At 41.3% G+C, this 25,533-nt stretch overlaps 1 protein-coding gene across 11 annotated transcripts in view; it reads right to left on the bottom strand.

The window, feature by feature from the left end:
- Positions 1-25,533, bottom strand: part of CHRNA7 (cholinergic receptor nicotinic alpha 7 subunit) — a 133,933-nt gene that overhangs the window by 14,935 nt on the left and 93,465 nt on the right. For 7 of the 11 annotated variants that reach the window (XM_085017166.1, XM_085017220.1, XM_085017163.1 and 4 more), the window contains 3 exons: positions 8,157-8,236; positions 3,343-3,510; positions 2,172-2,366 (listed from right to left, as the gene is read on the bottom strand). In XM_085017166.1, the coding sequence (XP_084873292.1) occupies positions 2,172-2,366; positions 3,343-3,510; positions 8,157-8,236 (443 nt within the window). Of the gene's footprint in view, positions 1-2,171; positions 2,367-3,342; positions 3,511-7,506; positions 8,237-25,533 lie in introns of all 11 variants that reach the window. The other 4 variants (XM_085017171.1, XM_085017181.1, XM_085017167.1 and 1 more) reach the window with 2 other exon arrangements.

Genomic DNA, 25,533 nt, shown 5'->3' on the forward strand with positions numbered 1-25,533 from the left:
ATGATAATGATAATAATAATAATACACCTCCTAGAGTAATGAAATCAAAAACGAAAATAAACAAATGGGACCTAACTAAACTCAAAAGCTTTTGCACAGCAAAGGAAACCAGCTATAGTGGAAAAAAAATAAAAATCATTATACATACAAAAGAAAAAAAAGAAATATTTCTTAGATATAAAAAAGACAACCTACAGAATATGAAAAAAATTATTCATAAAGAAACAACTAACAAAGGATTAATCTCCAAAATACTCCAACATCTCATGTAGCTCTAAATCAACAAAACTAACAAACCAATTGAAAAATGGGTAGAAGATCTAAATAGACATTTCTCCAAAGAAGACAGACAGATGACCAAAAAGCACATGAAATGATGCTCAACATCACTAATTATTAGAGAAATTAAAATCAAAACTACAATGTGTCATCTCACACCTATCAGAATGAGCATCATCAAAAAGTCCACAAACAATAAATGATGGAGATGGTGTGGAGAAAAGGGAACCCTCCTACACTGTTGGTGGGAATGTAAATTGGTACAATCACTATGGAGAACACTGGTACATATATACAATGGAATATAACTCAGCCATAAAAAATGAAATGATACCATTTGACCATTTGCAGCAACATGGATGGACCCAGAGATTATCATACTAAACAAAGTAAATCATACAGAGAAAGACAAATATCATATGATATCACTTATACATGGAACCTAATTAAAAATGATACAAATGAACTTACAAAACTGAAACAGATTACAGATCTTGAAATGAAACTTACCGTTACCAAAGGGAAAGTGTTGGGAGGAGGGATAAGTTAAGAGGTTAAATTAACATATACACACTACAATATGTAAAACAGATAACTAACAAGGACCTACTGTATAGTTTAGGGAACTCTACTCAAAATTCTATAATAACCTATATGGGAAAAGAATCTGAGAAAGAATGGATATTTGTATATGTATAATTGATCTGCTTTTCTGTACTCCTCAGACTAAGACAACATCTAAATCAACTGTGCTCCAATAAAATTTAAAAAAATCATATTATAGAGGGAAAAAAAGAAGTTATAGGTTTGACAATGATGTCCCTGTGTAGTAAATAGGATCTTCAATAATCTTTGAGAGGTTGAGGAACTCATTTCACCAATCTAAATTGTAGTTTTTTCCTCCATTCTTGTATATGGTGTTAGAGGGTGATCTACACTTTCATTCTTTTACACGTAGCTGTTTAGTTGTCCCAATACCAATTATTGAACAGAGTTTCTTTTTTTTCATCATATATTCTTTCCTCCTTTGTCACAGATTAGTTGACCAGAGCTTTGTGGTTTTAATTCTGGGTTTTTTATCCTTTTCCAGTGTTTTTGTGCCAGTACCGTACTGTTTTGACAACTGTAGCTGTGTAGTATAGCCTGAAGCCAGGGAACCTGATTCTTTCACCTCCATTTTTCTTTCTCAGAATTGGTTTGGCTATTTGGGGTCTTTTGTGCTTCCATACAAATTTAATGAATTTTTGTTCTAGTTCTGTGAAAAGTGCCACTGGTAATTTGATAGAGATTGCCTTGAATCTGTAGATTGACTTGTGTAGTAGAGTCATTTTAACAATATCAATTCTTCCAATCCAAGAGCACGGTATATCTTTCCAGCTGAACGGATGTGTGTACATATATAACTGAATCACTCTGTTCAGCAGGAATAATCACAATATTGTAAACCAACTATACTTCAACAATACTTTAAAAGTGAAGAATAATTGTAACTATTTTCCTAGTGGAAGACTGTAATGACTTACGCTGTATACATAAATGCAAACTGACACAAGGTTAAACCAAACTGTATCCTGTCCACAAGAACTGCTGGCTGGTTGCCACCAAGGGACAGGGGGTGGGGTGGCAGGAAGGGAGAAAGCACAGGACCTTCAGGAAGAATTAATCCTTTCCTGGGCATCCCCATCCTGTGAGCAGGATCAGAATGGAATCCTGGGAGGGCAAGGCCATCCAGCAAAGGGCTTCAATCAGGAGGCTGTGGTGTCAAGGGGCTGCCCCAGGCTGGGACCTCTGACCTCTCTGCACCTGGAATCCTGATTGCCACCCACAGAGAGCCCTCCAGGGATGCCTCTCCAGGCAAGGCCCTCCCATTCTAGCTGAGACTCAGTACTCACCCAGTGAGATTTTCTCCCCAGAGTCTGCAGGGAGCAGGAAGACAAGGAGGGCCAGGGCGGAGATAAGCACACAGGGGATGAGCAAGTTGAGGCCATAATAGAGGGTCCTGCGGCGGATGGTGACTGTGAAGGTCACATCTGGGTATGGCTCTTTGCAGCACTCGTAGAACTTCTCATTCCGCTTGCCTGGGATCCCTTCATTTCCAGGGTGAGAAAGGAACCAAGGAACCACCATTGACTAAAACCATCCTGTTTATTTTAAGGGGTTATTTTTTAACATACACAGAGCCATAAAACGTGTTACATTCAAAAACACTGACAAATTGTTGTTTGAATAAACACTTTGTTTACTATAGATATACTAAAGAGTATCAAAGCGGTATTTGAACAAACTGGCATTTTTTTATGTATTGGGATTGCATGTGTTATAGACAGACTGTGTCCCTGCAAAATTCATATGTTGAGATCCTAACCCCTACAGTGATATACATTAGGAGGTGGGGGCCTCTGGGAGGTGATGAGGTCATGAGAGGGGGCCTTCAGGAATGGGATTAGTGTCCTGATAAAAAGGACCCCTAGTCCCTTCTGCTATGTGAGAACACAGCCTGCCGACAGTGTGTGAACCAGGAAGTGGGCTCTCACCAGACACTGAGCCTACCAGAGCCTTGATTTGTGACTTTCCAGCCTCCACAACTGTGAGAAATAAATGTCTGTTGTGTATAAGCCATTCAGTGTATAATGTTCTGTTACAGGAGCCCGAATGGACTAAGACACCATGATTATAAATACTGTGTAAACGTGACACCACTAAATATAAGTATTGTTTTTATATTTAAAATAATCAAATATAGGTTCCCACCAGGTGCAATTTGTGTCCCACCTGCTTTTAGGGATGGAGCAGATTCAAATAATGTAGCAGTGCCTATACTAGCACTGACCCGTTTAAATGTGACCTTACCATAATTGCAAACTCCCCATGGAAAGCACTGACTTTTCTAATTGTTTGTTTGTTTCTCATCCTAGAGTGCTCAGTAAATCATAGAGAATGCTGCTGGGTTCAATAAAGGCTCATGCTGAAAAGCACAGAGGAAAATCCCAGCCTTGTAAAGCCAGCTCAGGAATGAGGCAGCTGCCTTCCAGGCTGCTAGAATCACGTCTTTGCTGGGCTTACCCACGAGGTCCCATTCTCCGTTCGGAATATAGCCGCTGATATCTGCCTCCTGCATCTGGAGATCCAGGGACCACCCGCCATAAGACCAGGACCCAAACTTGAGTTTGCACTGCTGCACATCAAAGGGGAACCAGCGCACATCGATGTAGCAGGAGCTCTTGAATATGCCTACACAGGTGAAGGAAACAGATCAAGGTGGAAACTGGCTGAGATATGCTTTAAACACACAGCAATCTCACACTGTTGGTGCAAATGCAAACTGGTGCAGCCACTATGGAAACAGTATGGGGGCTCCTCCAAAAATTAAAAATAAAACTACCGTAGGATCCAGCCATCCCACTTCTCAGCATATATGCAAAGAAACAAAATTAGTATCTCAAAAAGCTATCTGCACCCCATGTTCACTGCAGCATTACTCACAACAGCCAAGATATATAAACAACCTAAGTGTGTGTCAGTGGATAAATAGATTGAAAAATACATATGTAGTCCTGTTTATATGTATTAGCGGAATACTATCTGGCCTTTTAAAAGACGAAAATCTTGCCATTTGCAACAATATGGATGAATCTGGAGGGCATTATGCTTAGTGAAGTAAGCCAGACACAGAAAGACAAACACTGTGTAACATTACTTAGACTCAAGGAAACAAAGTAGAATGGTGGCTGCGAAGGGTTGGAGGGTGGGGAGATGCGGGAAAGGTTGATCAATGGGTACAGACCTTCAGTTATAAGATGGATTCATTTTGAGGCTCTAATGTACAGGATGGTGACTACAGTTAATAATATTTGGAGTTCCCACTGTGGCACAGTGGGTTAAGAAACTGACTGCAGATGCTCAGGTCTCTGTGGAGATACAAATTTGATCCCCAGCTCAGTGCAGTGTGTTAAAAGATCTGGTATTACTGCAGCTACAGCTGGGATTCAATCCCTGGCTGTACGGGAACTTCCATATCCCATGGGTGCGGCCACTAAAAATAACAGCAATAATATTGCATACTTGAAATTAACTGTGTGAGGTGATGGATGTGTTAATTAACCTGACTCTGGAAAGAAATGAATTCACAATATATACATACCTATATTATGATTTCATTTGTCAATTACACCTCTATAATGCTGGAAAACATTAAAAACAACAAAGTAAAAATAAATGCCCAGCAACGCAATGGTCTCCATCTCCTGCAGTGTTTCTAATATATAAAGCCTACTTTATGGACTGGAAAGCTTGCTGGATTGAGAAAGGGCTGACAGGTTCAAGGGTGCATCATTTCTGATGCTCTGCATGTCTCATGATGGGTGCTGTGCATGACCTTCTAGCCCACTCGTGCTCCCCTCAAGAGAAGGCAGCGTGTCACCAGAGGCTTCAGCCCATCCTGCCCATCAAAACTGCAGCTAGTCTTATCCAGGACAAGCTGGGTCTTTTTGGAAAACTCTCTAGAAAAGAAGTTCAGCTGAAACTTGATTGCCTTTTAAAATTCAAAGATTATACCAACAGGCTCTGTTCTGAGGCATTTCTGTGCAAAGAATTAAAAATTGTGTAAACTTTCTCTTGCCATGCATGCGAATCTTCAAATTCTAAATAAGAGAGAAAAATGCAAGAAAAACAATCCCAGAAAAGCTTAGAAACAGAATCTAAAAGGGGTGTGTGTGTGTGTGTGTGTGTGTGTGTGTGTGTGTGTGTGTGTGTGTGTGTATTTGATGAGGAGCACTGTGAGCATTTTCTTTGGGTAAAAAATTGAGAAGTGGTCCCTGGTGGCTCAGAGGATTAAGGATCTGACATTGTCAGTTGTCACTGCTGTGGCTTGGGTCACTGCTGTGGTGTGGGTTCAATCACTGGCCCTGGAACTTCTGCATGCCTCAGGTGCAGCCAAAAAAAAAAAAAAAAAAAAAAATTGAGAAAATACTTGGTTGTCTAGAAATATTTGTGGATGATAATTTTAACTGAATTTTAGATTAAGAACAGCACAGGGACTGATGTTTAAGTTGAAGAGATAGTGTTTGCACTAAAGCTAGAGTTTTCATCTCAAACAGGGACAGGACATGTTGAGAGTGAAATTTCACAGTAGATCACCTAGATAAACCCACCCCAGCCATTGATGGCCATGTAGGCCCTCACGCAGAGAAGGTCCAGAAGGCAGTGACAGCACAAATAGCAAGGAGTCCCAGTACTCAGGGGACAGGGCAGGTGCTCTGTAAATTTCTTTTACCAAATTTAGAAAATGAATGGAGGAAGTGACACAACTTGCAAATGGCCCATCCACTGCCAAGTTGTGACAGGATAAAAAACTTCCTGTCTCCTCTAGATCCTTTAAACACTACTTGCAGCATTACATCCATGTCAGCAGAAATCTGGAAGTCATTACTGACACTTCCCTCCCAAGAATGGACTGGAGCCCCCAAAACCCTCATTGCTCATAGAAAAGGTTAACTCTCTAACTACATTATTCCTTTTCCATGAAATGACCAGAGAAAGCGACACTCTAGAGACAGAAAGCACATCAGTGGTTGCCTGGAGCTGGCAGCGAGCGTGGGAATGAATTGCAAACATGCAAAAGGTAAGGGGGGGGATGGATGGAAACTGTTCTAGAACTAGAAGGTGGTCATGGTCACACAACTCTGTGAATTTACGAAAAATCATTGAATCTTGCACTTAAAGTAGGCCAACTGTACAATACATAACTTATACCTCAATAAAGCCATTTTTAAAATGTTACCAAAATGACATAGGAATAAAATCATTTCATAACAAAGTCTATTTCAAAGCTTGAACCTGAAATACTTTCTGCCTGTGTTTAGCTGCTAAGCAACTTCCCAGATTGGGTCCACAGCAGGACCCCAGGCACAGGCAAGTGCCCCGAGGCCAACAGCCCCACACTCTCTGGCCAGGACAGGGGTGACTCCCACAGACAAAGCAGGAACAGGGCAAGAGGGGCCAATATACCCAGAGGGCTCAGAGGTCAGCTGTGGATGGAAACATCCCTGGCCTTCAAAACAACACACAGTACCCTATTATTTTCTTTTCTTTTTTTCTTTTTAGAGGTGCACTTGCAGCATATGAATGTTCCCAGGCTATGGGTCAAAATGGATCTTCAGTTGCAGCCTAGCCACAGCCAATGCTGTGGCCTTAACGCACTGAGCAAGGCAAAGGATTGAACCCGCATCCTCACAGACACTATGTTCTGAACCCACTGAGCCACAACGGGAATTCCTTGTTCTTCTGTAACAATGCCTGCAGGAGGTCATTTTCCAAAATAGCCTTTATGGTGGAAGCTTCAATTTCCGGACCTGGTGAAAAAGAACATATCTGTGATGGGAGACTCATCCCCTGAAGGAAGTGTTAGGAGGAAGGTGTGTATGGTCTGGGGGAGGGGAGGGGTAAGGAAGCTCCTGCTTTAAGGCAAGAAACCTGAAAACCATCTCTGCAAACAAGAGTGGATGGTGTCTGCCTGTGGTGGGTTCAATCACTCACACCTTCATTTGTTGATGCGTGGCCAGATCTCCACTGGTGAGGGGTGGTTCTAAGGAGGGTAAACACAGATTCTGCCCTCAGGATGCTTACTCTCTGCTAACTAGCTAGAAAGAGCACATAAAGGACCCAGGAGACAGCCAGCTTTGCTCTGAGCTATGAGATGAAATTGAAGGCAGAAGGCGGGGCTGCCTGCTGGAGAGAGGGGGTTCTGGGAGTGTGTGTGTGTGTGTGTGGTTGTAGGGGTGTGTGCATATGGCAGGTGGTGGGTGTATATGGTTTAGTGTATGTGGTGTGTGTATGTGTGATGTGTATGGTGTACACATATGGGTGTGTGGATACGGCATGGGACGTGTGTGGGTGTGTGGTGTTGAGTATGTATATGTGTTTGTGTGTGGTGTGTGTGTATGGTTTAGAGCATGTGGTATGTCTGTGGTGTAATGTAGGTGGCGGGTGTGTGGATGTGGTGTGAGGTTATGTGTGTTTACTTGTGGAATGTGGTGTGTGTTGGTGGTGAGGTGGGAGGTGGCTGCAGGCTGCCTGGGAGCAGGAAGTTAAACAGACAGTTGCCACGGGGGATATAAGTCCTGGAAAAGAATATGTGAAAAATCATCTAAAAGATTCCCCAAAAAGCTGTTAAAATCCACAACTCAGGAGACCACAAAGCCCAAGTTCCCCAGTGTGTGGGTCACTCACTGGGCAGTCCAGGGCCTGTGACCTGACAGAAATGAGGGTGGGGAAGAGAGTCAGTCCCAGGAAGTGCTTGACCATCAGGAGCTTGAGGAGAGAAGGTCTTTCAGGAAGACAACACTGACACTCCCCCATGGAAACCACTTGATCTCGTAGCTAACCAGCAAATGCACTTTAATGCCCATGATCCAGAAGCCAGTCCAGCAAGGTGATCCCTTCTCACCCCAACACTTGGAGGGCAGCACTTGCCCAGGAACCAGCCTGGTGGGAAGAAAACAACAGGGGGGCAATGGGGAAAACAGCTTGGGGTTTTGTTTGCAGGTTGTAATGAGACAGGAAATGACCTGACCAGGGAAGCTTAGCTGCGGGTTAATTTTAAAGAACATAGGGCAGACAACAAGGACCTATGACACATGTTGGCAAAGGTAGCTTGAGCCAGGATCCCAAGACAAAGAAGAGAAAGATGGCATTATCAGCAGCATCATGCTCAGGGAACACAGGCAGGCACAGGGGAAGAAGGAGAGGTGGGTCTGAGCAGAGCAAAGGATGCTGGGTGCAGGCACACACAGCCAGCCCACTGCTCCCTGGAGCACCATTGGGTGCCCTAGCCTCCCTCATGCCATCTAACTGCAGGAGACAAAGGGAGTGGCACTTACCTGGAGGGAGATACTGGCAGTGCCCAGAAGAGTTCACCAACACGTTGGTGTGGAATGTGGCATCAAACCGCTCATCAGCACTGGAAATTGGAGAAGGACCAGTGAGCTGGCCCCGCCTGGAAGTGGGTTCCCCATACCCCTTAGGGCAGTTGTTCTCCCATGGCTCTGAGAGGGGCTGCTGCTTGCAGGGGGGGGGGGGGTTCGGCAGCTGCCCCACCTAGAGCTGACCTGGGGGGTCAGCCCAGAACACAGGGGGAAGGGGCCAAGTCCCACCTCCAATTCATAAGGACGCTGACTTTTTTCCATATGCATTGAACACAAAACTCTTAGCAAAAGTGAAACCTGGAGACAACTGAGGAGGGAGGGCATGAGCAGAGGAGACATTTCAATTTTTCTGCGTGAGGTAAAGAATAGATGGAATCACAGGGTCCCTCCATCAGCCCTGAGGGCAAGGTTTGGACCCACTGTGTTCAAGGCTCTAGTTCCAGCCTCCGGAAGGGGCCCAAAGCCTGGCTGGTGCTTGACAAATCCATCTGGAAAAACTAGGGGATGCTAGTGCAGCCTAGGGGGTACCAGGTTCCAGAATTCTCCCTGACAGGAAGGAGCACAGGTGGAGACAGAAGAATCAGGGACCCATCTAGATGAACGCACCCCAGCCCCACCTTCTGCCTACAGCCAGCAGTTCCCAATCTGCTTAGAGGGGGAGGACACCACACAGGAAGGAAAAACAGTTAAGACCAAGAGCTATTATTATCTCTGTCTTTCATTTTCTGTGTTCTGACACTTTGACATCTGGGGCCTTGTTGACTGTCCCCACCTCTAACCCCACTCCAGGTCAGCCAATTCCTAGAGGTAGCAAACAACTTGCTCATATGCATGCAGCTCAAATGCAAACCAACCAATCCAGAGCCCACACCCCAACTATCTCCCTCATGGAGCTCTTACCCTCCCCGCCACCATCTACCCACCCTGACACCTCAGGGCCAGATTCCAGACAAAAGTGATGGTCTGCTCACCCTGCCTCACTAGTGCCATTCCATAGAAACCACGATAAAGGCTTTTGCCCACCTTCCCCCCTCATGCCATGTGCCTCCTGATCAACCCTGGTGCTTCCCTGAATGGCCCTGTATGGAGAGCATGCCTCCTGTTTCCAGAATTGTATGATCAAGAGTCATTTCTGTGTCTGCACCTTAACACTCCTAGTTAAAACATCCTTAAAATACCACCCTACATATGAATAAAAATGTAAACAGCCTCAAGAAAACGTGGGCAGCCAGTCAAGACGCCAGCACCTCGAATTAAGTTCCCCTCATTTCAGCAGCTGAAGGACCTCTGCTAAGGATTGCCCATGTCTGCAGAACCTCCAAAGCATCTCCTGTTCTAACATCCTCTAAATGGGAAAGTCACCATCAGGAGATTTGTGAGGACAGCCTTCAGTGTGACAGACACAATCAAGGACAGAGGCAAAAAAGATCCAAGAAGAAACAGTCAAGGAAAGGAATGAAAAGTTACCTTTAAAAAAAGTAATACTCTCAAACAAATTCAAGTGGATATGGCATCAAGAAAAATAAAGGACAATACAGAAGTTAAAAGATGACATACAAAATACATTTTTATAAATGAGCAGGAGGTTTGGCTGATAAGAATTGCTGAGAGGAAGAACTCACTCCACAGAAGATAAAGGGAAATCGAAGGGAGTGAGAAGGAGGGAGTCACTCAGAGAAATTCTACAGCTGAAAGAAACCACTTGGGCATGAAGGCAAAGAAGGGCATTTTTGGGGAGTTCCCTGGCAGTATAGCAGTTAGGATTCAGTGCTTTCATCACTGTAGCCTGAGTTCAACCCCTGGTCTGGGAACTGAGAGCCCACATCAATCCACTGCACACCATGGCAAAAAGAAAGGCATTTTCCAAGAACATTAAAGCCTCTGAGAGCTTGTTTCCTGTGTATATATTCTTGGTCATGGACTTGAGGATCAGCTCCAGAAAAATGAGAGTGAACACTAAGAAAGAAAAAATAAATCTTGCAACTACACTCGAAGATCCAGAAAAGCAATTTCATGATGAGCTGTGCAGTGGGGTCTAGAAAAGGAGAGGAAGAGTCCAAACTATAGCCAGATATGAGGAGGCCTCTGGAAAGAGTGAAGTGGATTCAGAACAATGAGGAGAAGGAATACCACACTAGAAAACACCATGGATTTGATTAAGGATGCAATGTTTTTTAAACCTTTTAATTAAAAAAAAAAGACACCAGAACTTTCTGGAAAAAAAAATTGTCCAAGGAAGTCAGGGTTTGAATAGGAAACAAAAATGCAATGAAGGAAGGAAAGGAGACTGGCCTATCATGAAAGGAGAATCTGGAGTTCCCGTAGTGGCTCAGCAGAAATGAATCTGATTAGGATCCATGAGGATGCAGATTTGATCCCTGGCCTCACTCAGTTGGTTAAGGATCCAGTGTTGCTGTGAGCTGTGGCGTAGGTCACAGGTGTGGCTCGGATCTGGCGTTGCTATGGCTGTGGTATAGGTCGGCAGTTACAGCTCCAATTTGACCCCTAGCCTGGGAACCTCCATGTGTCACGGGGTGGCCTAAAAAGACAAAAAAAAAAAAAAAAATTAAAAAATAAAAAAATAAAACAAAAGGAGAATAGCTGAGATGAAAAAGGACATGTCCACCCCCTCACTTCCAAACACACTCTGGGAGAGAGAGGAGGAGGGAGACTCAAGATGTAAATATTCTTAGCTTGACTGCATCTGTCCCCAGTTGTCCTAATCAGACACCAACAGTAACTGTGCACCAAAAAGCTGAGAATATGGACCTCCACAAACCCTGGATTTTACCCTGCTTTTTTAAATTAGGTTCTCTGGACCCAGAGATTCTGTGGGGGTTTCTTGCAAGTGTTTGACTTCAACGTTTTCTTTTTTTCAAAATGCTAGTGAAAGTCCAAACATACTCGAATGCCTGTTCATGAATTTTTAACTCTCCAGACATTACCAATGGGTTAATTTCTGGGGCTTATTTAACTAATTTTCTGGTGGAAGTGAAGGTGAAACTCCTCCTGCCATGAATATCCATGTATATGGAACTTGGAAAAGAGTCACAGGTAAGATTTCAATTTTGCATTATTATTCTTTTAAAAAAACCTTCACAGTTGATCCTACAATTCCAGCACAGAACCTGCATCTGCCTTGGTACCTGTCCTAGGCTCTGTGTCAGCCTAAACAGAGAGCATGGTGCAATGCATGCATAGTTTTGCTTATTTTAAACTTGGATGTCTGCTTGTCTGATTTTCAAATTTATAATAAAGACTGTGGGCATCTGTTAGTGATTCAATTCTGGAAGAGAAAAACATTCCGACAGCTCTTTCTCCATGGCTTTGGATCAACTTAATTGAAGAGACTCCTGAGATCCCAAAGGGTAGAAACAAGATAAAAATCTGTTACCTTTAGCAACAGTTTACCTATGCGATTTAGTGATTTCTGAATATGGTTCAACCAAAATAGAATATTGAGGTAAGTGGAACTGTAACACTGTCCTCGTTATCAAAATTCAAATTTCATATTCATTATAGAAGTTTTAGGGTTCTTTCCCATGGGCAAATTGATTATCTATGTAAATGATATAAAAGTTAATTCTAGTAATAACTATGTGCTAATACCAATTCATCTGTTTGGAGCATCAGGGTTTGAGATAAGGCTTTGGTTTTTTTTTTTTGGGGGGGGGGTGTTGACCACACCTGTGGCATGTGGAAGTTCCAGGGCCAGGGACTGAACCCGTGCCATAGCAGTGACACCACCAGATCCTTAACCCAATGGGCCACCAGGGAACTTGAGATAAGTTTGTTTGAAGGGGGGTTCTGTTGCCAAAAACGGAGTCTGGAAATAGGCAAGGGATGAAGTCAGTGTGAAGCATGAGTGACCAAAACCACTGCAAGGAGCAGCCAGGCGACAGTATCAGACTTTTTAACCACACACAGTGACCTTGAGCCCCTGTCACAGAAACCTTATAGCCAGCAGATACAGACAACCCCAGAGGCTGGGGTGGGTCCACAGAATTCAGCTCACTCTTTGCTCTGCTCTGATGTGCATCTGAAACTTTCTGTATTACACTGTTAGAAAACAGAGGAACATATATATATATTTGACTAATGTAAGACAGAGTTTTTGACGAAACTGCCATGAGGCCCCTTCACTTAACTCAAAAGCTCTTCTCTCCTGCTGCCTCGTCCAGCCAGTGATGGATGGATGCGCTTGCACTTGGAGTAAGAGAATTCTGGTGCCCCACCCCACTGCCGCCACCACCACCACAGATGGGATGAAAGTGCAGGGGAGCCTAGGCCACTGAGAAGTGTCTATGGATAGGAGGGATATTTCACCCCAAAACTGAAGGTGCAGGTCCAAGGTCATTAGTTAGGTAGTCAGAGCGGAGGATACACAGAAGGCCCCTAAGGATGGTCAAAAGGTACACAGATGGAAAGGAAGGTCCCTGGAAGATAGTGAGTCAGATCACACACCTGGAGATAGTCTAGACCATGGAAGGGTGCATCAAAGTGGGGTCTGCCTGGAGCAGAGGTAAGTGAGACATTGCCCCCAGCAGTAAGGCTTAAAGCAAACCCCTGGTGGCTGTGCCATGGGACCCATGGATCCATCCTTAGGGGATTACAAATTTTGCTTCCAGACATCAGTGGCAGCATAGGCAGAGTGCAAGGGGCAGAGGTGAAGCATGGGGGTCTAGGCTAAGACTGTCTCCTCCTCCCCATCTCCAGGATCTGCACAGTGCCTGAGCCTGGCCCTGACCCTGGCTCCTGGCCATGGAAACAGAGTCCTCCAATCCCAGCTCAGCACAGCCTCTGCTCAGATCACCCTGCAGCACTGACCAACCTGAAGTCAGGGAAGAGAAAGTGACCATCCCAGCTATAGAGATGGAGTCACCTGACCCCCGAGACAAGCTGTCAGCTCTCTGAGAGAGATCAGTGCTACCAGCCACCCAGAAAGAAGCACAGAAAGACCAGCAGAACGTGTGCTCACCAAATAAGACTCTGCATCCATGCAATGTTGAAGGATGGGGAAAATCTCAGGTACCCTGTGTTGCTGCCAAGAAGACACACTGGGCTGGTGAGAACTATAATTAACAGGGTCTCATGTGCCATCATACCCATTCCCTTTGAGCTCACATCATCCTTCTACATGGGTCATATCACCAGTCTGGGCTTGTTCAAAAGTTTCTACCCCCTCAAAAAAAAAAAAAAAAGATGGAAGAGCAGAAAAGACAAAAATGATCTTAATTGTTCTACCAAAAAAAAAAAAATGAAATGATTATGTGATGAGGACAGAGGTGTCAGCTAATTCTACAGTGGTAGTCATACTGCAACATAAATTATGTATGTGTTTGTGTGTATCAAATCAACACATTTTATGCAGTAAATTTATATGATGATGTTTTATCTATAACAGTTATGCCTCAATAAAAATAACAAAATGTAAAATATTGGAAGAAAAAAAGTAAATGAAGAAGAAATTGGAAACCTATCTATCTCAAAAGATATCTCAAAACCAATCTATCTCAAAATGGATCTAAGTTGCCATTTATTTTAAATCTTTTAAGGAGGGAAAAAAGCCACCAATTACATGTTAAGACACCACTGATACCCAGATTTTAGAGGGAAAAGTCTATAGAGAATAGATTAATTTTGTTTCAACAGAGAGTAGTAAATCCTTTATTTGGATAGTTGTGTCTTTGTGTTGTTGTTCTCATTTTTTTTTTTGGTTCACATCCATGGCATGTGGATGTTCCCAGGCTAAGGATCAAACCTGAGCAAGGGATAGTCTGATTTAGTTTTGCATTTTATTCTAAATTGCTAAGTACAGCAATGTGGCAAAGTCCATGACCAAAGTCTTGAGCAGAACTGAAATTCCATGGTCATTTCTACCTCCCAGAGACCCCAGGAGGCAGACACATGCAGGCATCAGCATGAGACTGGCAGAATAATCTATTCAAGATCCTGTCTTTAGCCACAAATTTATATGTCAATTTACATGGCATATAACATATATGTGATTATAACAACTGGATGTAACTGGATAGATTATAACAATGTTATACATAATATGGAATAATGTCTTTATTCCATTATAAATGTAATGGAATAAAGTCATTATAATAATGTCTTTATTCCATAATATGGAATAATTTGTCTTTTTAGGGCCACACCCGTGGTATATGGAGGTTCCCAGGCTAGGGGTCTCATTGGAGCTGTAGATGCCAGCCTAAGCCACAGCCACAGCAATGCCAGATCCGAGCTGCACCTGTGACCTACACCACAGCTCACAGCAACGCCGGATCCTGAACGAGGCTAGGGATCAAACCCGCAACCTCATGGGGGTTTGATCAATCAAAGCCTAGTCAGATTCATTTCTGCTGCATCATGATGGGAACTCCTAAAATTTGTTAAATTACATTTTCTAACTGTCTTTTGCAAGAGTAAAGAAATATATTCAATATTTTATACTTGTCCTGTAGCCAACGTGTTTTTTCTAGACAGTCTCTAAGGGTTTTTAATATAAAAAAGTTAAACTGTCTATGAATAATGGTAGTTTATTTAGTTTATTCCTTTCTAATCCTTAATATTTTGTTATTTAAATTCATATCATTATTAAAATATATTTTAAATGAAAACAACAGGTATCTCTATTTTGGTCAACATATAGAAACTTGTAATGTTTAGGCATTAAATGTTCTTTTGGTTTTTACCAAGCATTTACCTTACATCAGATCAGATTAGTTTTCTTGTGTTTCACAAATGGGTGTTAAAAATATCAACTGATTTTTTTTCAACTATCAAGATGGTCATATGATTTTTCTCCTTCATTCTGTTAGTAAGATGAATTACATAAGTGAATTTTCTAAAGTTAAACAAAATTTGTATTTTTATTTAAAAACTAAATTTATGATTTATATTTAAATTTTGCTAGATTTAGTGAGTTAATACTTCAGTTAAGATTTATACACACGGGGAGTTCCCGTCGTGGCGCAGTGGTTAACGAATCCGACTAGGAACCATGAGGTTGCGGGTTTGGTCCCTGCCCTTGCTCAGTGGGTTAACGATCCGGCGTTGCCGTGAGCTGTGGTGTAGGTTGCAGACGCGGCTCGGATCCCACGTTGCTGTGGCTTTGGCGTAGGCCAGTGGCTACAGCTCCGATTGGACTCCTAGCCTGGGAACCTCCATACGCCGTGGGAGCGGCCCAAGAAATAGTAACAACAACAACAAAAAGACAAAAGACAAAAAAAAAAAAAAAAGATTTATACACACGATCATAAATGATATTGTATGCTAGACAGAACTTGCCTGCAAAACACGCCTTTTCAAATTTTTTTTTATAATTATTTTTATTTTTTCCATTATAGCTGGTTTACAGTGTTCTTTCAATTTTCTACTATACAGGAAGGTGACCCAGTTACACATACATGTATAAATTCTTTTTTCTCACATTATCATGCTCCATAATAAGTGGCTAGATATAGTTCCCAGTGCTACACAGCAGGATCTCATTGCTTATCCATCCCAAGTGCAATAGTTTGAATCTATTAACCACAGACTCCCAGTCCATCCCACTCCCTCCCCCTTGGCAACCACAAGACTCTTCTACAAGTCCATGATTTTCTTTTCTGTGGAAAGGTTCACTTATGCCATATATTAGATTCCAGATATAAGTGATATATGGTATTTGTGTTTCTCTTTCTGAGTTACTTCACTTAGTATGAGAGTCTCTAGTTCCATCCATGTTGCTGCAAATGGCATTATTTTGTTCCTTTTTATGGCTGAGTAGTATTCCACTGTGTATATATACCACTTCTTCTTAATCTAATAATCTGTCAATGGACATTTGGGGTGTTTCAATGCCTTGGCTATTGTGAATAGTGCTGCAATGAACATGCAGGTATATGCGTCTTTTTCAAGGAAAGTTTTGTCCAGATATATGCCCAAGAGTGGGGTTGCTGGGTCATATGGTAGTTCTATGTATAGTTTTCTAAGGTACCTCCATACTGTTTTCCCTAGTGGTTGTACCAATTTACATTCCCACCAAGAGTGCCGGAGGGTTCCCTTTCTCCACACCCCCTCCAGCATTTGTTATTTGTGGACTTATTAATGATGGCCATTCTGGCTGGTGTGAGGTGGGACCTCAGAGTAGTTTTGATTTGCATTTCTCTAATAATCAGTGATGTGGAACAGTTTTTCATGTGTTTGTTGGCCATCTGTATATCTTCTTTGGAGAAATGTCTATTCAGGTCTTTTGCCCATTTTTCAGTTGGGTTGTTGGCTTTTTTGCTGTTGAGTTGTGTAAGTTGTTTGTATATTTTAGAAATTAAGCCTTTGTCAGTTACATCATTTGAAACTATTTTCTCCCATTCTGTAAGTTTTCTTTTTGTTGTTTTTTAATGGTTTCCTTTGCTGTGCAAAAGCTTGTCAGTTTATTAGGTCCATTGGTTTATTTTTGCTTTTATTTAATCCAGACACCTATGGTCAATTAATCTTTAACAAAGGAGGCAAGAATATAAAACGGGAAAAAGAGAGTATTTTCAGAAAGTTTTGCTGGGAAAACTGGACAGCTGCATGTAAATCAGAGAAACTGGAACACACCCTCACACCATGCACAAAAATAAATTCAGAATGGCTTAAAGACTTAAATATAAGACAAGACACCACCAAACTCCTAGAAGAGAACATGGGCAAAACATTCTCTGACATCAACCTTACAAATGTTCTCTCAGGTCAGTCTCCCAAAGCATCAAATTTCTTTTTAAAAACACATTGATTAAGAGAATGAAAATCAAGCTTCAGACTGGCAGAAAATATTTGAAAAAAAAGATGTATCTGACAAAGACTGCTACCTAAAATACACAAATAACTCTTAGCAATAAGAAAACAATCCAATCAAAAACTGGGCCAGGGATTTCCATTCAGAGCTCAGCGGTTTAATGAACCTGGCTAGGATCCATGAGGATTCAGGTTCGATCCCTAGTCTTGCTCAGTAGGTCAAGGATGTCTTTGCCATCAGCTGTGGTGTAGGTCACAGATATGGCTCAGATTCCGCATTGCTGTGGCTGTGGTGTAGGCCGGCAGCTACAGCTCTGATTGGACCCCTAGCCTGGGAACCTCCATATGCCTCAGGTGTGGCCCTAAAAAGCAAAAAAAAAAAAAAAAAAAAAAAAAAAAACTGGCCCAAGAGCCTTGAACAGACACCACCTCAACAAACAAAGATATACAGATGGCAAATAAGCACAAGAAAAGATGCTCCACATCTGATGTTATTAGGAAATTGCATATTAAAAACAACCATATAACACCACACATGTTAATAATGGCCAAAATCCAAAATGCTGACAATGTCACATACTGGTGAGGATATGGAGCAACAGGAACTCTCATTCGTTACTCACAGGAATGCAAAATGGAACATACACTTTGACAGTTTAGCAGCTTCTTACAAAAGTAAATATCCTCTTTGGGTAAACACAGTCTTTGGTGTTTACCCAAAGGAGTTGAAAACTTATGTCCAGATCAAACCCTGCACATAGATGTTTACAGCAGCTTTATTCATAATTGCGAAAGCCTGGAAGCAACCAAGATGTTCTTAAGTAGGTGAATAAATAAATAAACTTGGTATATCCACACAATGGAATGTTATTTAGCCTTAAGAAGAAATGAACTATTAATCCATGAAAAAACCTGGATGATGCTTAAATGCCTATTACTAAATGAAAGAAGTCAGTATGAGGGCTGCACATTGTATGATTCCAACTATACAACACTCTGGAACAGGCAAAACTATGGAAACAGTAAAGTTCAGTGTGTCCAGGAGTTAGGGGTAAAAACCACAGAACAAAGGAAGCACAGAGGATTTTCAAGGCAGTGAAACTACTCTGTATGCTGATATAACAGTGGATATGTGTCGTTACACATCTGTCCACACCCACAGAATCCACAACACCAAGAGTAAACCCTAGTATAAACTATGGACTTTGGGTGATAATTCTTTGTCAGTGTTGGCTCATCAATTGTAATAAATATACCCATTTTGTGGGGGTGTTCCTAGTGGGGGAGGCTATGCATGTCAGGGGAAGGAGTATATGAGAAATCTTTGAAACTTCTCAACTATGCTGTGAATCTAAAACTGCTCTTAAAGTATTTTAAAGGGATGGTGGGGGTGGGGTTATCTTGTCTGTTTTCTCTTTTGCCTAGAACTAGCTTATATCTTTCTAGGAAAAATAAATTCTGCCTAAATCTCCAAATTTATTGCATAAAGTTGTCCACAATATTTTCATTATTTTAAAAATGCCATCTGTGGTTATAAATTTCCTTTATACCTTATAAACATTTATTTGTTATCGTCTTTACTTTCTTGACAATTATTCTCTGAGATGTGTTGTTCATTTTATTAGTTCTTTTTCAACCAAATTATTCCTTCTAGATTTATCTTATTTTTCTCACTTAGTAAATTTCTACTCTTTCTTTATTCTTGCTTCTACGTACTTAGAGGGTTTTTTTTTTTCCTGACTTCTTGGGGTTGGTCATTAATTCACAAATTTTACCTTTTTTTCCCTTTTCACAGCCACATCTGCGGCATACGTTAGTTTCCAGGCTAGGGGTCCAATCAGAACTGTAGTTGCCAGCCTACACCACAGCAACACCAGATCCAGATGTGCACCACATCAGTTACCTATGCTGCAGCTTGAAGTAACGCCGGATCCTTAACCCACTGAGCAAGGCCAAGGATCGAACCCACATTCTCCCAGAGACTATGTTAGGTCCTTAACCAGATGAACCACAATGGGAACTCGCAACTTTTACTTTTTAAATCTTATCTAATGAAACCATTTAAAGCTATGTATTTCCCCATATACGCATGCACTCCATACACACATACTAAATTCTTTAAAGTTCACCTTTGAATACTTAGTTCTTCAGGTATGCATTTTTAGTATAACAAAGACACATTTCTCTGTGTCTATCTGTATTTGCTTCTCTATATTAGATGAGGCTTGTTAAGAGTTCTATATCCTTACTACTTTTTTTTCCTTTGTGAACTATCAATACTAAAAAAAAAAAAGTACATTAAAATCTTCTATAGTAATTATGGATTTATCTGCTTTTTTCATTTGTTTCAAAGCTATTGTATTAGATGCCTACATGTAAAATTTGCTAAATATTTTCACAAACTTGTTTCTTTTTTTATCATTATGCCTCGATCTTTAACTCTTTTTCCTTACAGTGTCACTGCAGGAGTGTTTGTGTTTGTGTGGGTGTTTTCCTGTTGTAAACAAAGCTATTCTCATTTTATCTTGATCCTGTTAGTTAGATACATCTCCTCCCCACCCAACTCATTTTGGTCTCTCAAGTATTTATGCTTTAATTCCATCCAAATGGTATATAGCTGGATTTTTAAATTTTTTATATACAGTTGGGGAAATCTCTGTCTTTTAAACTAACTGCCTAATTCCTTAGTTTTGTTTTTCACAATGCTTGGTTTTATTCCTACTATTTAATTCTGTGCTTCTCATTTTGTTGCCGAAACTCAGTCTCTGCCCACCAGTGCCGAATAGAAACAAGGAGACAGAGTTTTGGGTGAAGGAGAAAGAGACAGAACTTATTGCTTTGGCAGGCAAAGGAGGCCACAGCAGGCTAATGCTTTAAAGACTGTGCCCTCCATTGGGAAGAACTGTGAGGAGATTTACAGTAAAAAGGAGAAAAAACAGGATTCTGAATAAGAATGAAGGTTGAGGGCAAATACGCATTCTTCTTTTTTAGGGGGACTCTAAGTCATCAAAGCTGGTGTCAGGAGATCTCGGGCATGACCATGATGGTGGTCTTGGGGGTTACTGCCTAGAATAACTGTTCTTACAAAAATAGAATAATTTCTATTTAGCAGAAATTAGAACAAACTAAGAAATCTCCTGAAAAACATCATATGCTAATAATCTTTAACCCACAGGCAATTGTGCTCAGGGTGCCTAATCTTTAGCTTATAGGTGACTGTGTTTAGGGTGCAATTAAGCCAGGGAGAAGCACAAGGAAGGACTCTAAGCTGTTCAGTTTGAAAGTGTTCATTTCTAAAAGAAGCATGAGGAATACAACTTTTCTCTTCGGTATATAAGATGCTATGTCATTATTTGTATCCCTGGGGAGGATCCCTCTAGGGAACCAGGATCCTGCCCCAAGGCTGTACTATTGTTGCTTGACTGTTCCTCCCTTGTCTCTGTACCCCCTCCCTTTCCTGATCAGCAACTGTCTGAACCTGCCCCTTGGAACTCAGAGGAGGCCATGGAGATTGAGTGAGGCCCATTTCCTAAAAACAAGGAATGGGGGACACAGAAAGGCTTTTGTGCCCAGGAGCCCCACAGAGCCCGGTTCAGTTACCATTTCTCCCTCCTTTGACTGAAGTTCCCACCTTTCTTTAGGCTCCTGACATTTTCTCTATTCTTTTCCTACTCATTCCTTACCTGTCTGAAGTTTACAAAAAATGGCAATATTCCTGGCATGTGGAAGTTCCCAGGCCAGGGACTCAATCCAAGCTACAGCTGCAACCTACGTCACAGCTGCAGTGATGCCAGGTCCTTAACACACTGCACCCAGCCAGGGATCAAACCTGTGCCTCTGCAGCAACCCAAGCTGCTACAGTTGGATTCTTATCCGCTGGGACACAGGGGGAACTCTGCTTCTGACAGTTATTCTTATATTTTTATTATTAATTGATTGATTGGTTAATTTTTAGCGGCACCCATGGCAAGTGGAAGTTCCCGGGCCAGGGATCAAATTCACACCACAGCAGTGATCCGAGCCACAGCAGTGACCAATGCTGGATCCTTAATCCACTGAGCCACCAGGGAAATCCTCTTACATTTTTAACGTGCAAATTTTACTCAAAGCTGACAGTTCTATGCTAGGCCAGAGCAACTTAAGTACAACTAAGTGGTTTATCTACAAGTACCATTCAAATACTGCCTTTCATCTTACTATTTTCCAGCATTTTAATCTCACTGTTTTTACACCAAGTTCATCATTATTGTCATATACATTCAAAATTACTTATACTTACCTGAATCCTTAACAATTGTTTTGTTCACCATTCCTTCTCATACCTTGCTTTGAAATGTATATTCTGGTAGTTTCTCTAATATTTTTATTTCTGATAGTTTCATTATGGAAGTTTAGTATGCAGAGTAACTTTAGTTTTTCTTTTCCTGAAAATGTCTCAATTTTTGCCCTGCACATAAAGAAGGGTTTAGCCAGAAAAGAATTATTGTTTGAGAATTCTTTTCTCCAAAACATTAAAGTTACTCTTATTTTTTTCTGGCTTCTGCTGTTACCTCTAAAAGGCTTGCATTCGGTCTGTCATCTCTTTGTAGCAAACTATCTTTGATGATTTCCAGCATCTCTTTAGCTTTGGGTGTTCTGCAGCTATTAACACAGATACCTAGAGGCCCATTTCTTATTATCTATCTTTCCTCAGACTTCTTGTATCTCCTGAATCTGAGGATTTATGTTTTTCATCAATATAATTAAATTCTCATCCATTCTTTTGGAACATGGCTTCCGGAGAAAAAAGTCTCATATTTCACTGGAAAACTGCTCTCCAAGCACACAGCTCTGAGCTGGCCACACAATGCCTGTGACTATGTCTGAACTATTCAGAAGCTCTTTGTAAGCTATAAGTGATAGATGTGTAAATTATGTGTTGTCTGGGAATGATTTCACCAGTGGTGATTTGACTTCCTGTGCCCGGTAAATAAACATGTTTTATGTCCACTTGTAATTCATCTCAGCATTTCCTCACTTTGTATACAGTTGTCCTGGTTTGAATCTTCCTTTTACTGTCTCTAATATGTGCCTGGTTCCCTCACATCATAGGAGTAGAGTCAGTACTTTAACATGTGTTCATTTTGTAGACCTGTATCTGAATCACAATTTTACCTTCCCTCTGAAAAGCATCTCAACACTTCCTCCACATTCTTTCTGTTATTTCCTTCTATGACATCAGCAACTGCATGGGGGAGCAGCCACACCTGAAAGGAATTCAAAGGCCTCAGAAGGTTAGTGTGGAGCTTCTCCTGGGTGGGACTCACACATCCATATCTGCTTTCAGTGCAACCTTGGACACCCTAAGCTATTATTAGGATGATGACTCTATTTTTGACTTACTTGCAAAATTGGAATAATAACAGCACCCTTCTCAAAAAGGTGGTAAATATATTTAAAACATTTGGACTGGGGCCTGATACATAGAAGCACCTGAGACGTATGATATTCCTATAACTAACTATTCTCCATTCTCTCATATTTTTCTATCCACTTAGCTGGCTATGATTCGTGCAGGAAATTAACTCTACTGCTTGGACTATGGTTCATCTGACAGCCAATGCTTCCATTGAGTTTTTGGGGTTTTTTTGTATATTTTAAATTAAAGTATAGTTGATTTACAATGTTGTGCCAATTTCTGCTGTACAGCAAAGTGACTCAGTTTTATATATATATATATCCATTCTTTTTTAATATTATTTTCCATCATGTTCTGTCCCAGGATATTGGATATAGTTCCCTGTGCTATAAAGTAGGACCTCATTATTTATCCTTTCTAAATGTGGTCGTTTGCATCTACTAACCCCAAACTCCTAGTTTATCCCACATCCCCACTGAGTTTTGTTTGTTTGTTTTTTAAGTTGAAGTGTAGTTGTTTTACAATGTGTTAGTTTCAAGTGTGCAGCAAAGGGATTCAGTTTTATATATATATACACACACACACATTCTTTTTCAGATTCTTTCCTATTATAGGTTATCACAAAACACAGACTATAGCTCCCTGCAAATTCAGTAGGTCCTTGTTGGCTATCTATTTTACATGCAGTAAGTAGTGTGTATCCGTTAATCCCAGCCTCCTAACTTATCCCTCTCCCATCCCCTCTCCGTTTGGTAACCGTATATTTGTTTTTTATGTCTGTGGGCCTATTTCAATTTTGTAGATAAGTTGAGTTTTTAATTTTGATGGCTGTATTTCTCACTTCCATTAATTTTGCTTATTTTTTTTCCAAAGGGTGTTTTTCTCTTTTCTTGCATTTTCCTTAATTGTGTTTAATTATTTAGACATTATGTGCTAGTTTCTACGATCTAAAGTTTAGATCCAGCTCTGCTGTTTGTTGTGTTTGGTGATATTTGCTCCAAGTGAGCTGCTATTTCTTTACATGCTTTTTTGTAAGTTTAATTTTCAGCTCATCTTAGGCAGGGTGGTTGTATCTGTGTGTGTTCTTTCACCTTTAATTGAGCTCCCTCTCACTGTCTACATGCCTTCACCCCAACTAGTCTTTGTAACATGCTACATCTAAGGCAGAGATAGAACTTAGGGGATACAGATACAGCCACAGTGCTGGGGAGTGTGGGGGACAAGGGGAGGAAAGAACACAGTCGTGTGGCTCTCTTCTCACAGCTTCCCAGCTCCGACTCCTGGATGCCAAATACTACACTATGGTTGTACTGTGTGTCAGGCTGCAGACAACTCATGGCTCAAACACTGATCGGCCACCCATAGAGCCTGGACAGGATCCATATGCCCCAGACTGGGATGAATATTCAGTCTCTAAGCCCCTGGTGGTGACCCTGAGCTTCTCCCTGCACAGTCTGAAACAGACAAGCTTCCTCTTCACTTTTCTGCCCTGAGAAGGAGATGCACCCCTAGCCCCCTGCTCAGAGAGGACAGCCTTTCCAAGGAGGCACAGCCCTTCAGGTCTGGGTAATAGGTCATGGCCCAGTCTCACTCCTTCCTCTGGGAGGGAGCAGTTTTTTGACCCAGGCCAGTGCCTGGAGCTCCCAGGGTGCCATGTGGGGAAAGCACGGGCCTCCATCTTTCTAGTCTGTTCAGAGGCTCCACAGTAGCTCCAACATAGACGTAGGGGGACCTATTTCATGGATATGAATGAGTCCATGGAGTAAAAACAAATTTTCCATTCCTGAGCTGTGTATTTAACCTCTGATGCTCCTTCTGCTCCAGATCTATGAAACAAGGGGGAAGAAAGGAAGCTAGTCATCCTTGCCTGCAGAAGGGAAAGCACCCTGTCACTGCTGTCACTGGTTACCATGACCACAAGGACTGTGAATCAGATATGGAAACTCACTAGATGGTGACTAGAATATACAAAGGGAAAGGTGCTGACTGTACCCCACCCATCTGCTTCAGTGACCTCTGACCTGGCATGCAAGCCACTTTGGGAATCTCCCACAAAAGTTGGGGCACCAAGCCCTTGCCTGAGGTTGGCAGTACATGGCTGAAAAGTGACCAGACTAATTTTTAAGGGAGCTTTCCCTTGAGATTGAAGATGGTAAAGAAATTGATCAATATTAATCTGAATAAAAATAAAATTTAAATAACCTAAACATATGCTTTCCAAAAATACCACTTGCTATGACAGTATAAATAAAATTTGAAAATGATAAAATAAAAATATTGTTTTCATCTTTAAGAAATTATTTTAACAATTTCCTGGAGTTCCTGTCATGGCTCAGTGGTTAATGAACCCGACTAGGATCCATGAGGATGCAGGTTTGATCCCTGGCCTCACTCAGTGGGTCAAGGATCCAGCACTGCCATGAGCTGTGGTGTAGGTCGCAGATGTGGCTTGGGTTTGGCTATGGAGTAGGCCGGTAGCTGTAGCTCTTATTGGACCTCTGGCCTGGGAATCACCATATGCTGCAGGTGTGGCCCTAAAAAGCAAAAAAGAAAGAAGAAAAAAAAGAAATTAATCTAAAGAATTTCTGCCTAAAATTATATAAAGTATTTCCACAAAAAAAAACTGAAGCAGGAAGGTTAATAATGAATTATAAAAACTAAACTTGATTTAGATTAATGGAATGTGTCATCACATTCTAATTTTCTTTGTAAGTAAATAGGCTGATATAGCATATTTGGAAAGAAATTTCACAAAATATAATAAGAAGATTTAAGAATGTTACAGATTCCATTTTTGTTCTGGAAAAACATATAACATTAAAATAATTATAGTCACCAATATGTTTATTACCATTTTTGATAGAATAAAAATTAGAGCTCAGACTTTCAGTTATGGATAGAGTAGACCTACTTTTACATGTTTTCTTGGACTGACCTGTATTCCCCCACCTCAAATTCATATGCTGAAGTCCTAACCCTCAGTGTCATTACATTTTGAAATAGGACTTTTAAGGAAGTAATTAAGGTGAAGTGCAGTCATAAGGATGTGGTCCTAATCCAACAGGAATGGTGGCCTTAAAAGAAAGGGAATGAATTCATATTCATACTCTCTCTCTCTCTCTCCAACACTCTTCCACATAAGGACACAGTGAGAAGGCCACATCTATA

Source organism: Sus scrofa, chromosome 1 (genome assembly GCF_054392235.1).
Source record: "Sus scrofa isolate SSC_HxYL_T2T_F1_AM1 chromosome 1, Sscrofa_HxYL_maternal_Yorkshire_Landrace_v2.0, whole genome shotgun sequence".
Classification (NCBI taxonomy): domain Eukaryota; kingdom Metazoa; phylum Chordata; class Mammalia; order Artiodactyla; family Suidae; genus Sus; species Sus scrofa.